Source organism: Oncorhynchus kisutch, linkage group LG7 (assembly GCF_002021735.2).
Source record: "Oncorhynchus kisutch isolate 150728-3 linkage group LG7, Okis_V2, whole genome shotgun sequence".
In the NCBI taxonomy this organism is placed as follows: domain Eukaryota; kingdom Metazoa; phylum Chordata; class Actinopteri; order Salmoniformes; family Salmonidae; genus Oncorhynchus; species Oncorhynchus kisutch.
This window is the reverse complement of record NC_034180.2, coordinates 23,942,116-23,956,554: the sequence shown is the minus strand read 5'-3', so window position 1 is coordinate 23,956,554 and position 14,439 is coordinate 23,942,116. Positions and strand designations below refer to the sequence as shown.

Sequence of the window (14,439 nt, the reverse complement as noted above, 5' to 3'; positions counted from 1 at the left end):
TCACAAGAATAGTAAACCAACTAAAATTGAGAAGTGAGGACATTTTGCCAGTCCTCACTTGTTAGGTTTAGGGTTAGAATTAGGAGTTAATGTTAGGATTATGGAAAATAGGATTTTGAATGGGAATCAATTGTTGGTCCGTTAAAAGTCCTCACAAGTAGAGTAAGACATAGTGAGTGAGTGTGTGTACCTCAGTGGGACGATGATGTGGGGAAAAATGACTCCAAAGAGCTGTATGGCAGCGGTGGTTAGGGCAGCAGGCGGGGGTAGGGGGGCGGGAACATCCTGGCATTTCACACAGATGGTGAAGGTGTCGTACTCCAGGGTCCCTCCTCCAACACTGCTCCCCTGTAACTGCAACAGACACAACACAGCAAGGTCACACACCTAGGTCTCCACACACACACACACACACACACACACACACACACACACACACACACACACACACACACACACACACACGTCTTTCTCTACGCACACAGAGAGCACTACGTTTGAATGGCTGCATCTCAATCCTAAAGGTTTGTTTGTCCTCCTTCACAGATGCACACAATCTCTATGGTTTCACAGCACCAAGTGATTGAGTGTGACAGAGATCCAATACATTAGTTGTATTTGTAATGATATGGTGACAACTCCCTTCGGCCTCTGACAGACCTGCTCTTCTATGTAGTGCTGGTCCATGTCCTGCAGAGCGGGGCCCAGTAGTGCCAGGTCATCACTGTGACAGAGGGGTGGTAGTAACGTCAGCTCTGAACACACCACGTTCTCTGGCCCAGTGATGTCTGTCACCAGCTGCTTCAGCACGATGCCAAAACTCTCTGTGTGGATGGATGGGAGACATCAGGGTAACATATGAGGTTAGCAATCAATACCACAGCCTTAATGTCAACATCAAGAGCACAATGCCAATTTACAGACAAGAATGTTGTCAAACTCTGTGTGGAAGGGGGAACAGAAGAGACAGATGTCTGGGGTTAAGATAAGTGATTTTATATCAAATCAATTAACCTCAAACAGGTTAAGACCTTAACCAACAATGCAGTTCAAGAAATAGACTTCAAAAACGTACTTACTAAATAAACTAAAGTAAAAAATAAAAAGTAACAATAAAATAACAATAGCAGGGGGTACCGAGTCAATGTGCGGGGGTACAAGTTAGTAGAGGTCATTTGTACATGTAGGTAGGGGTAAAGTGACTATGCATAGTTAATAAACAGCGAGTAGCAGCAGTGTACAAAACAAATGGGGAGAGGGGGGGGTCAAATAAAGGCCATTATGTTTATTAGGATCTCCTTTAAACCACCAAAGGGCTAGTCTTCCAATGTATAAGCGTCTATGACTAGCAGTCACAGAGAGTAGCATTGAAAAGAGCTCTCACCTTCGTATGTCTTTGGGGGCAACAGAGCCAGGATCTCATAGACCCTCAGTCTGAAGACTACTGAGGTGTTTTTAATCAGGTTGCCATAGGATTTGATCAGAGTAGGCACCCTGCAATACACAAGCATATAGGTTTCAGACCCCCCCAAAAAGGCAGCTTATTAAAACAGTCTCAAGTCAAGTATACTCTTGTTTTTTCAGTTTGGTTAGAAATAACACGGTACACAATCCGCACTCAGAAGGAATGAGAGAAGCAGTTTGGCTGACTATGTCCTTGAACAGTGAGCTGTTAAGTGGGGACTTGGCAAAGCACCAGAAATGTTCTTGGATATTGATCACCTAACACGGAGGTACTTTTAGCGCTAGTGGTATCCTTCGGGCCAGAACTAAGTGGCCATCTTCATCAGTGAGGATGTTTAAAGTCTCTCTGGTCAAATATCCATCCACATTAGCATACCACCTCATATGGAAACAAGTATTATGCAGAATTCTTTTTAGCATACTTCGGTGTACGAATACAAACATTGGAACATGGCCTATGACAGAGGTCTGGTGTGAGAACTTGGTGTGACTCACTTGGTGAGCAGAGCCACAGCACAGGCCAGGGGGGTCAGGAGACGACCTATGACATCATCAGTTAGGAGATCTCTGCAGTGAATCACCAGGCTCTTCATGGCTGGGACAAAACAACAACATATCAACATTAGGAGACATCAGATCGACATAGAGGTGAAAATTAAAACTTAAACTAACATAAGCATTCAACTGAAACAACCCGGCTTGTGTTCAATGAACGGTGAGTATAGAAGATTGCGCATCTCACCACACAGCGCCCCGGCGCGGCCCTCCAGGGTGACCTGCCAGGTGAAGTGGTCCCCACGGCGGAGCTCCATGTCCAGGTCTCTGATGGAGGGAGGGAAGGCACACCTCCACAGCACCAGCATCCTGGGGAGGTGGTGCTCAACCACTGCTGGACCTACAGACGTTAATCAACCTTCATTCACACAGGCTAATCTCACTGAGATAAGATCCCTATTGCACACAAAGACAGCAGTAGTTGGCAAGGTGTGAGAAAGTCCCAGATCTGAAGATGCCCAACTGCCGAATAAAAACACTCGTTTTTTTTTAAATGAGGCCATTTATTCCCATTGGTCCAGCAATCACATCAGCAGAGGGTGGATGGGGTGGATGGGGCGGCAGCGTAGCCTAGTGGTTAGAGCGTTGGACTAGTAACCGGAAGGTTGCGAGTTCAAACCCCCGAGCTGACAAGGTACAAATCTGTCGTTCTGCCCCTGAACAGGCAGTTAACCCACTGTTCCCAGGCCGTCATTGAAAATAAGAATGTGTTCTTAACTGACTTGCCTGGTTAAATAAAGGTAAAAAATAAAAATAAAAATAAAAATAAAAATGGACATACCCAGGGTATTGAGGGAGGAGAGCAGCAGCCAGCCAGCCTGTGTGCGTTGGATGGAGATGCGGCTGTTCTGAGTGGCTGAACGGAGCAGGTCCTCGGCCAGACCCATCACCACCTGGGAACAGAGGGTCACTTATCGTTTAGATACCTGTACTATTACATCCGCTCCCACTGATTTAGTGGAGCATCTGACTGAACTATGGAAGAGCCATTAAACAGACATAAATCACAAATAGTGTGCATACAAGGCCTCGACTATAAACAGGCCTATGTGTATTTGTTGCTAGCTCAAGGTTACCCAGACGAAGCCCAGTCCTTACATTGCCTTTAGTGTGGGGGATGCCCAGTGGGCAGTGCTGCACTGCCCCCAGCAGGGCTGCGATAGCGGAACTGTACCCGGCCACGGCCTCGGGGCAGGACTTGAGGGCGTTGAGTCTCTCTGCACAGCGGTCCAACAACACGGCCCCCTGGGAAGGCAGGGCCACGGCCACACAGCGTAGACACCAAGCAGCCGCTAACCGTGCTGACACACTGGGGTGGAGCAGAACTGAGATCACTGTGTCCAGCAGGGCTGGGAGGGAGGAATACCACAGAAGCAGAGAAGTTAAAATGTGTCAAAACTACACTCTCAGACAGGCACACACAGTATATTGAGCCTTGAGCATTTGTCGGTGAAACTTGGTAGGTAAAATATAATAAGATGTCTGGCTCTGTTCCACTAGTCTATTTTTATCCTGTCATAGAACCTTCATTAAGGCTCCCAAGTGGCGCAGTGGTCTAAGGCACTGCATCTCAGGGCAAGAGGCGTCACTACAGTCCTTGGTTCGGCTGCATCACATCCGGCCGTGATTGGGAGTCCCATAGAGTGCCACACAATTGGCCCAGCCGGGGTAGGCCGCTATTGTAAATAAGAATTTGTTCTTAACTGACTGACTTGCCTGGTTAAATAAAAGGTTATATAAAACATATTTGTTGTTGAAGATGTAGACTAATGTTGTTTAGCACAGAGTCCTGAGTCAGCACAGCAGTCCAGGCACTGTGACCTACTCACCTCCACAGTTTCTCTGCCCTCTCTTCTTTCTCTCTTTCTCTGTCACGCTCCCTCCCCCCCTCGCTGTCACCAACTCTCTCTCCCCCCATCTCTTATCCCTCTCTCTCCCTCTACTCTCTTTGTCACCAACTCATCTTCATAGACCACTGAACACTCCCATGCATTACAGAGACTGCCCACATGGCATAAAAACCACACACAGCTTTTCCATAATACCACCATTTAACGCAGATTCCTCAGGGGACAGAGCTGAAGAGACAAGAGACTGGGAACAAGTCTCTGTGCGTGTGTGTGTGTGTGTGTGTTCAGGCCCCACCTGTGCTGGTGTCAGTGAGTAGCGATGCAGCAGTAGAGGCCAGGCCCTGTACCAGGCTACCCAGCTCCAGCAGGGCACACACCAACACATGCTGACTGGCAGCTACGTCTGTGGTGGTGACCCGCGTCTCCACATTCCCATCACACATGGCCGCATCTGGAGGGAAAAGATGACCATGACCACCAAGGAAAAGCACTTCAGGAGTCCCCACTGTCAATCTGAAAGGCTGACATGCACATAATGACATCGTCGGGCCTGTATGAGATCATCATTCTTCTAACCACTCAACCAAAATTGGCACTTCATCAATTCGCCTTTCCTAGATTCCTTGCACCCTCCACCTTATTTCTCCCCATCACATTGGAAGAGAAGATCCGAGGTCCCTCCACTCTGGCCTTCTCGTCCAATGCGTTTTGAGAAACAGGGAAGGAGAGGGCGTGACAAAAAATAATAATAATAATAATCAGGGAAAGACGAATTGGGGAAAAGCCTATGTACCATTCAAGAAGTGACATTTCTGAGAACATATTTTCGCAATCCATCCTTGTCAATCAATGTGTAATGGTCTATTAAAGCTTCCCCTCACCCACGGCCCTCTTCTGTTTGCCTATGGCCAGGCAGATCTCCTTGGCAGCAGCAATCTGGGCCTTCTCCCCCAGCAGAGAGCCCAGTGTGGCCCTGAGGATGAAGGAGATGCAGCGTCTGCAGCACACGGCGTCTGCGGGAGTCTGGGTGGCCCGTGTTTGAGACACCAGCTCCATGAGCAGGACCAGCAGGGCGGAGAAGTTGGCCTCCAGCCACACGCCGCCCAGACACGACACAAACACCACACACGACTAGACAGAACAAGAACAAACTCAAAATCAAGAAAGAAAACAGTAAGTTGCGCCCAATACATATGAGCACATGTATAGAGCCAGAAAATGTCCTGACCCATGTGACCGGACCAGGAAAACCTACTGGGCCAAGTGTTTCCTGGTCAGGCCACGTGGTCAGAAAAACACTCATAGCCTAACATGTAGGATGGAGACAGAGAGAGCTGACCTGAGTGATGCCGATGCGGATGTCTTTGCTAACAGAGCTGGTCCCTTTGAGCTTGTCTCCACTGGCCCTGAGGAAGCCAGCCCCACCACGCAGGAACCCCCCAGTCAGCAGATCCATCACCTCCTCCAAGGAGCTGCGTCTGGAGCCCTGTCTGTGAGCTGGGAGGAGGACACGCAGAGGAAAAGAAGGGTAAATATTGTTTTATTTTCAACTATATTCTATGTTCTTTAATATACACTGCTCAAAAAAATAAAGGGAACACTTAAACAACACAATGTAACTCCAAGTCAATCACACTTCTGTGAAATCAAACTGTCCACTTAGGAAGCAACACTGATTGACAAAACATTTCACATGCTGTTGTGCAAGTGGAATAGACAACAGGTGGAAATTATAGGCAATTAGCAAGACACCCCCAATAAAGGAGTGGTTCTGCAGGTGGTGACCACAGACCACTTCTCAGTTCCTATGCTTCCTGGCTGATGTTTTGGTCACTTTTGAATGCTGGCGGTGCTTTCACTTTAGTGGTAGCATGAGACGGAGTCTACAACCCACACAAGTGGCTCAGGTAATGCAGCTCATCCAGGATGGCACATCAATGCGAGCTGTGGCAAGGTTTGCCGTGTCTGTCAGCGTAGTGTCCAGAGCATGGAGGCGCTACCAGGAGACAGGCCAGTACATCAGGAGACGTGGAGGAGGCCGTAGGAGGGCAACAACCCAGCAGCAGGAATGCTACCTCCGCCTTTGTGCAAGGAGGAGCAGGAGGAGCACTGCCAGAGCCCTGCAAAATGACCTCCAGCAGGCCACAAATGTGCATGCTCAAACAGTCATAAACAGACTCCATGAGGGTGGTATGAGGGCCCGACGTCCACAGGTGGGGGTTGTGCTTACAGCCCAACACCATGCACGATGTTTGGCATTTGCCAGAGAACACCAAGATTGGCAAATTCGCCACTGGCGCCCTGTGCTCTTCACAGATGAAAGCAGGTTCACACTGAGCACGTGACAGACGTGACAGAGTCTGGAGACGCCGTGGAGAAGGTTCTGCTGCCTGCAACATCCTCCAGCATGACCGGTTTGGCGGGGTCAGTCATGGTGTGGGGTGGCAATTCTTTGGGGGGGCGCACAGCCCTCCATGTGCTCGCCAGAGGTGGCCTGACTGCCATTAGGTACCGAGATGAGATCCTCAGACCCCTTGTGAGACCATATGCTGGTGCGGTTGGCCCTGGGTTCCTCCTAATGCAAGACAATGCTAGACCTCATGTGGCTGGAGTGTGTCAGCAGTTCCTGCAAGAGCAAGGCATTGATGCTATGGAATGGCCCACCCGTTCCCCAGACCTGAATCCAATTGAGCACATCATGTCTCGCTCCATCCATCAGACTCTGTCACGTCCGTTGCACCACAGACTGTCCAGGAGTTGGCGGATGCTTTAGTCCAGGTCTGGGAGGAGATCCCTCAGGAGACCATCCGCCACCTCATCAGGAGCATGCCCAGGCGTTGTAGGGTGGTCATACAGGCACGTGGAGGCCACACACACTACCGAGCCTCATTTTGACTTGTTTTAAGGACATTACATCAAAGTTGGATCAGCCTGTAGTGTGGTTTTCCACTTTAATTTTGAGTGTGACTCCAAATCCAGACCTCCATGGGTTGATAAATTTGATTTCCATTGATAATTTTTGTGTGATTTTGTTGTCAGCACATTCAACTATGTAAAGAAAAAAGTATTTAATAAGAATATTTCATTCATTCAGATCTAGGATGTGTTATTTTAGTGTTCCCTTTATTTTTTTGAGCAGTGTAGTTTCTTCTAAATCCCACACTACAATCCCACACAAGTGAGAAACACAGTTAAAAGCAGACAGTTTAATCCCAAAACCTCAACAATCGCGATTCTACCAACTCTTGTCATCCATTGTAGGCTACTGTACCAGTGGGTTGTTTGGGCTCTACGGCTGTGGCCAGCAGGGTACCCAGCAGTTTGGAGATGGCCACACGCACATCGTAGTTGGAGCTCTCAAACGCCCTGAAGCAGAGCGTGGCTACGTTCTCCAACTCTGAAGTCCACAGAAACACAGCCTCTCTCTGCAGCTCCAGAAGACACTGCCAGACATCACACAGACATTTAGAAACATACATGGACGGCAAATATGTTACATACGCCGTCTTATCTACAGTTGAAGTCGGAAGTCTACATACAATTAGGTTGGAGTCATTAAAACTTGTTTTTCAACCACTCCACAAATTTCTTGTTAACAAACTATAGTTTTGGCAAGTCAGTTAGGTCATCTACTCTGTGCATGACACAAGTAATTTTTCCAACTATTGTTTACAGACAGATTATTTCACTGTATCACAATTCCAGTGGGTCAGAAGTTTACATACACTAAGTTGACTGTGCCTTTAAACAGCTAGGAATATTCCAGAAAATTATTACATGGTTTCAGAAGCTTTTGATAGGCTAATTGTCATCATTTGAGTCAATTGGAGGTGTACCTGTTGATGTATTTCAAGGCCTACCTAAAAAAACTCAGTGCCTCTTTGCTTGACATCATGGGAAAATCAAAAGAAATCAGCCAAGACCTCAGAAAACACATTGTAGACCTTCACAAGTCTGGTTCATCCTTGGGAGCAATTTCCAAATGCCTGAAGGTACCATGTTCATCTGTACAAACAATAGCACGCAAGTATAGACACCATGGGACCACGCAGCCGTTATACTGCTCAGGAAGGAGACGCGTTCTGTCTCCTAGAGATAAACGCACCTTGGTGCGAAAAGTGCAAGTCAATCCCAGAACAGCAGCAAAGGACCTTGTGAAGATGCTGGAGGAAACAGGTACAAAAGTATCTGTATCCACAGTAAAACAAGTCCTATATTGACAAAAACCTGAAAGGCCGCTCAGCAAGGAAGAAGCCACTGCTCCAAAACCGCCATAAAAAAGCCAGACTGTGGTTTGCAACTGCACATGGGGACAAAGATTGTACTTTTTGGATAAATGTCCTCCGATCTGATGAAACAAAAATAGAACTGTTTGGCCATAATGACCATCGTTATGTTTGGAGGAAAAAGGGTGAGGCTTTCAAGCCGAAGAACACCATCCTAACCGTGAAGCACGGGGGTGGCAGCATCATGTTCTGGGGGTGCTTTGCTGCAGGAGGGACTGGTGCACTTCACAAAATAGATGGCATCATGAGGTAGGAAAATTATGTGGATATATTGAAGCAACATCTCCAGACATCAGTCAGGAAGTTAAAGCTTGGTCGCAAATGGGTTTTCCAAATGGACAATGACCCCAAGCATACTTCCAAGGTTGTGCAAAATGGCTTAAGGACAACAAAGTCAAGGTACTGGAGTGGCCATCACAAAGCCCTAACCTCAATCCTATAGACATTTTGTTGGCAGAACTGAAAAAGTGTGTGCAAGCAAGGAGGCCTACAAACCTGACTCAGTTACACCAGCTCTGTCAGGAGGAATGGGCCAAAATTCACCCCACTTATTTTGGGAAGCTTGTGGAATGCTACCCGAAACATTTGACCCAAGTTAAACAATTTAAAGGCAATGCTACCAAATACTAATTGAGTGTATGTAAACTTCTGACCCACTGGGAATGTGATGAAAGAAATAAAAGCTGAAGTAAATCACTCTACTATTATTCTGACATTTCACATTCTTAAAATAAAGTGGTGATCCTAACTGACATAAGACAGGGAATTTTTACTTGGATTAAATGTCAGGAATTGTGAAAAACTGAGTTTAAATGTATTTGGCTTAGGTGTATGTAAACTTCTAACTTCAACTGTATATGAAAAATCAACAAAAAAAGACACGCATCAATGTGAAATGAAGCTCAATTGAATGACCATGGTCTTAACTTTGTTGATTCAGTGAGACCAAAAGAACATAAAATGACAGTAATGTATTGCCTAACTTGATAGCGCCACCAGCCATACAGTGTATGCCCCATGGTTGGAGGGAGGAATGCATGTTTGAATGACATTTGTCCTAACACAATGTAGAATGAGAACAATGTGTAATATGCTTAACATGGTAGCACCATCAGCTGGCTATACAGTTTATGTATTCCCCATGAGTTTGGAGCAGCAGCAGTTTAGCTGGAGGGAGGAAAGCGGTAGGCAGTAGCTACCTTGGCGGCAGCACAGCGCACGGCCATGGAGCGGTCGGTGAGACAGGCGCGTGTAGCCTTGTAGATGTCTCTGTGACAGGGCATGGCGCTGACCCCCAGGCCCCTCAGGATCTTCTCCACGCTCAGCATGATCTCATAGCGGCCCTGGGACTGGAGCACGGACAGATAACACAATTCATCAGTGGTCCTGTGTGGCTCAATTGGTAAGAGCTTGGCAACAGCCATGCCAAGGTTATGGGTTCAATCCCTGCAGGGATTACATACGCTACACATACTGAAAATATAGGCACTCACTGTACTTTAAGTCGCTTTGAATAAAAGTGTCTGCTCAGTGGCATAAACCTCAACATAGGGGCCCCACAAGAGTAGCGTGCTCAACCCCCTCCTATACTCCCTGTTCACCCATGACTGCGTGGCCACACACACCTCTAACTCAATCATCAAGTTTGCAGACAACACAACAGTAGTAGGCCTGATTACCAACAATGACGAGACAGCCTACAGGGAGGAGGTGAGGGCCCTGGGAGAGTGGTTCAAGAAAAATAATCTCTAACTCAACCTCAACAAAACAAAGGAGCTGATCGTGGACTTCAGGATACAGCAAAGGTAGCCCCTATCCACAGTGGAGAAGGTGGAAAGCTTCAAGTTCCACGGCGTACACAACACTGACAATCTGAAATGGTCCACCCACACAGTGTGGTGGAAAAGTCACAACAGCGCCTCTTCAACCACAGGAGGCTGAAGAAATTCGGCTTGGCACCTAAAACCCTCAAACATTTACAGATGCACAATTGAGGGCATCCTGTCGGGCTCCATCACCACCTGGTATGGCGCCTGCAACCGCAGAGCTCTCCAAAGGGTAGTGCAGTCTGCCCAAAGCATCACTGGGGGCAAATTACCTGCCCTCCAGGGCACCTACAGCACCCGATGTCACAGGAAGGCCAAAAAGATCATTAAGGACATCAACCACCGAGAAACGGACGGTTCACTACGCTATCTTCCAGAAGGCGAAGTCAGGGCAGGTGCATCAAAGCTGGTACCGAGACTGAAAAACAGCTTCTATCTCAAGCCCATCAGACTGCTAAATAGCCATCACTAGCCGACTACCACCCGGTTACTCAACCCTGCACCTTAGAGGCTGCTGTACTATATACATTTACTTGGAATCCCTGACCACTTTAATAATGGAACACTAGTCACATTAATAATGTTTAAAAAATGTTTACATACGGCTTTACTCATCTCATATGTATATACTGTATGCTATTCTACTGTATTTTAGTCAACACCACTCAGACATTGCTCAATCTAATATTTATATATTTCTTAATTCCATTATTTTACTTCTATATTAGTGTGTATTGTTGTGAACTGTTAGATACTACTGCACTGTTGGAGCAAGGAACACAAACATTTAGCTACACACACCCGCAATAACATCTGCTAAATATGTGTATGCGACCAATACAATTTGAACATTAAGAACACCTGCTCTTTCCATGACATAGACTGACCAGGTGAATCCAGGTAAAAGATATGATCCCTTGTTGATGTCACTAGTTAAATCCACTTCAATCCGTGTAGATGAAGGGGAGGAGACTGGTTAAAGGCCTTGAGATAATTGAGACATGGATTGTGTATGTGTGCCATTCAGAGGGTAAAAGGGCAAGGCAAAAGATTTAAGTGCTTTTGAACAGGGTATGGTAGTAGGTTCCAGGCACACCGATTTGTGTCAAGAAGTGCAACGCTGCTTGGTTTTACACACAAAAGTTTCCCGTGTGTATCAAGAATGGTCCACCACCCAAAGGACATCTAGCCAACTTGACACAACTGTGGGAAGCATTGGAGTCAACATGGGCTAGCATCCCTGTGGAAGGCTTGACACCTTTAAGAGTCCCTGCCCCGACAAATTGAGGCTATTCTGAGGGCAAAAAGGGGGATGCAACTCAATATTAGGAAAGTGTTTTCTTATACTCAGTGTCTATCAGCTATTCAGACATAAAACACTGGCCTTCATATTGCCACTGGCTAGCACAGTGGTATATCAATACATTTTTGCATTACCATTGCAGATCCTTTAAATTGTACACTCACCTCTGCAGACTTTATGGCCTTCAACAAATTTGCCAAAGTCTCTTTAAATGTGTTGACAAGCAAACGGCCAAGCTGTTCATAAAGGGCACCCAGACAGGCAATGGCTGCCCTATAGACAAAAAAAAAGGAAATCAGTTACAAAGTTATTTCAGATGTTGAAAATACCATTCCTCTTGACTGCACAGTGCACCCACTGTGTAATCCAAAGTCTTGTTTGTTTTTATTTAAAGAAGTTCATTACATACTAGTGTAATGCTACTGTATGAATTTTGCCATTTCGGTGAACAGTAGTTAATCATAACAAGATTGATTTCAACAGCCATGTAAACTTGGAATGTCATAGAAGCTTTAAGGTATCCCCATGAGTAACAAACATTATAATCATTAATGTGTAATCAGTCTGATAATTGATATGCACCATCACCCCTCTATAACTGATGGGGATTTCAGCTGCCGCAATCTACTGTACTTACAGTCGAGTTGGCAGGTAGCTGGGTGAGTCGTCCTTGCTGCGGATGATGTCATTGCACCTGTCCACCGTGTGGCTGGAGGTGAGTGAGTCTCCCACCCTGTAGAGCAGGGCCAGGCAGTGGGCTAGGAGCCATCGGGTCGGGGGGCCCGGAGAACCAATCAGAATCCCAGTCAACTGTTCGACCAGACACTTCTGGTTCTTCTTCACATCCGCCTGGGAGAAAATACACTCAGTTCAGTTCATTTATTTGGCCTTTCACAAGAATTTGTCTTGCATTCAAGAGCACTGAGTTAAAGTCAACATGAAACCATCAACATTTATTGACAACATGACATAGATGACAGTAACGACATAAAACAGATCTCACAGTCAGCCAGCCCTATTTTTGTATGATGAGCAACTGATGTTTTTTAATGGGATACTTTGGGATATTAGCATTGAGACCCTATATCTACTTCCCCAGAATCAGCTGGAACTCGTGGATACCATTTGCTAAATGATAGTGGCTACTGGCAAGACAAATCACATCAACATTTCATCTGTAGTTCATTTTTTTCTTCATGACACAGAACCAGCAGAGCAGACCATGATTTAGCCTTTACAGCACTCACTGCTTTAATCACGCCTGGAAAGACATACTGACTGGCATTCTGCTAAAAGAGACGGCCCCAGAAAAAGCACTGGGCTAATCTCAGCCTGTTCAAATGGCTCTCTTTTGATCGGACTCTGCTTAGGAATGCACCAAGCGCTGTCTGTCACAGGGGAGGCCATTATCTGCAAGCACCCACTGGGCTCTCCCCTATAGTCTCCTCCTTTCCTTATTCCTCTCACCCTGTCTGCAGCAGGGAGCAGCTTCTTCAGGAAGCGCAGCCACTCAAAAACAAATTCAGCCCTCTGGTGTTCTCCCAACTGGCTGCATGCCTCCTCGTTCAGGAGCAAACTGTGGGCTCGTTCCATTCTCCTCCCTCCTTCCCCTCCTCTTGCAGCCGCTCTAGGCCACAGTCTCTGCCTCCCTCTGAGCCGGACAAATTCCAAACTTCAGCCACAAACAGAAAAGGACGGCTTCTTCCCTCTCACTGTGGGAAAAAACTGCTCTGTTCCATCAAGACCTGGAAAACCTGCAAGACATCAGTAAAGAGACTCAGAGTTCATACTCCAATATATGTGAAAGGGGACACTCCTCGTGATAAAATGCACCGCAACCAGGTCACTCAAACAGAACAATTATATTGACGTTGACAAATAGCCAAATCTTGATCTCCTGCAAAGTAGGGCTGTCAAGTGAAGGGCACCGTTCTTCCTTGTTTTTTTTCGAGGAGTGGAAAAAGTGTAAGTTTATCTGGAACAGCACAGGCAATGAATTATTCAGACAGTCATCCCACCGGATCAGTGCAGAGTGTGCTGTTAGCTAGATCATCATACATTATTCTATTGAGAGGGCTCATTCAGGGAGGGGAATCACGTCTATTTTACACCTATGCTGACTAGTTACTAATCTAGCTAATAACGTTACCCCTCACTCCAACTTCTCGTTTCTTATGACCTGATGACTCAGTTAGCTAGCACTAGCTTTGATGACAGATGTAACAGATGTCAAATCGTGAGCACAATGTCAAATAGAGAGCAGGACATACAGCAATAACGTTAGCCAAGATCCGGCCGAATTGTGTAACATTCAAGCCAGCCAGCTAGATAACTTACGTTACTAGCCAGCCATATTCTCCAGCTTTTCCCAACGACGTTAGCTGGCTAACGCTAGTTAACTGCCAGTTACAGGCAGAGCAGTCTTCGCTAGTTTGTAAAGAAAGACAGGCTACAACTAGCTAGCTAACATATGCATTCCTATATGAGGTTAGCTAGCACTGCAAGCTAACGTTAACTTTACCACAGCTAGCAAAACATAGTGACGTTAGCTAGCTAACGTTAATGTTGGCACGCAAACGTATCTATCAGTAAATCCATCCTAAATAAAGATAAACGTAAAAGTTGTACCTGTGGCGAAAACTTAACTATGTATTTGATGCAACTTCGGGTCAGATGTTGATGTTTCGGTCCAAGATAATATTTATTTGTAGCTACACTGGCGAAGTGAACACATCTGCCGCTTTTCAACTAGGAATAATCGAGCGCAGAAACATCGATTGAAGTGCCAAAGTTGACATTTCAGGAGAATAAATCGATACAGACACTTTCAACCCATTTCCTTCAACATATTGTGCCACAGGTTGTACCAGACTGTGAAAAACAGGGTTGAGGTTCCTGGGAAGACATAAGTAGACAAAATAACCAGAGGTAAACTGTAAAGTCGAGGCCAAAGGTTTTGAGAATGACACAAATATTAATTTCTACAAAGTTTGCTGCTTCAGTGTCTTTAGATATTTGTGTCAAAGGCTTTTATTGACAATTACATGAAGTTGATGCAGAGTCAATATTTGCAGTGTTGACCCTTCTTTTTCAAGACCTCTGCAATCCGCCCTAGCGTGCTGTCAATTAACTTCTGGGCCACATAATCAATACTT

General features: G+C 46.1%; 1 protein-coding gene across 2 annotated transcripts in view; it reads right to left on the bottom strand.

Annotated features, from left to right (window-relative positions):
• Positions 1–14,055, bottom strand: part of heatr5a (HEAT repeat containing 5a) — a 28,143-nt gene extending 14,088 nt beyond the window's left edge. For both annotated transcript variants that reach the window (XM_020487756.2, XM_020487757.2), the window contains exons 1-16: positions 13,913–14,055; positions 12,752–13,038; positions 11,922–12,133; positions 11,449–11,557; positions 9,355–9,504; positions 7,141–7,312; positions 5,209–5,366; positions 4,751–5,000; positions 4,165–4,320; positions 3,118–3,368; positions 2,801–2,912; positions 2,207–2,359; positions 1,960–2,059; positions 1,385–1,494; positions 661–824; positions 191–354 (exon numbers count right to left, since the gene is read on the bottom strand). In XM_020487756.2, coding sequence (XP_020343345.1) covers positions 191–354; positions 661–824; positions 1,385–1,494; positions 1,960–2,059; positions 2,207–2,359; positions 2,801–2,912; positions 3,118–3,368; positions 4,165–4,320; positions 4,751–5,000; positions 5,209–5,366; positions 7,141–7,312; positions 9,355–9,504; positions 11,449–11,557; positions 11,922–12,133; positions 12,752–12,877 — 2,387 coding nt within the window. In that variant the 5' untranslated portion in view covers positions 12,878–13,038; positions 13,913–14,055. The remainder of the gene's footprint in view (positions 1–190; positions 355–660; positions 825–1,384; positions 1,495–1,959; positions 2,060–2,206; positions 2,360–2,800; positions 2,913–3,117; positions 3,369–4,164; positions 4,321–4,750; positions 5,001–5,208; positions 5,367–7,140; positions 7,313–9,354; positions 9,505–11,448; positions 11,558–11,921; positions 12,134–12,751; positions 13,039–13,912) is intronic.
• Between the last annotated feature and the right edge of the window lie 384 nt (positions 14,056–14,439).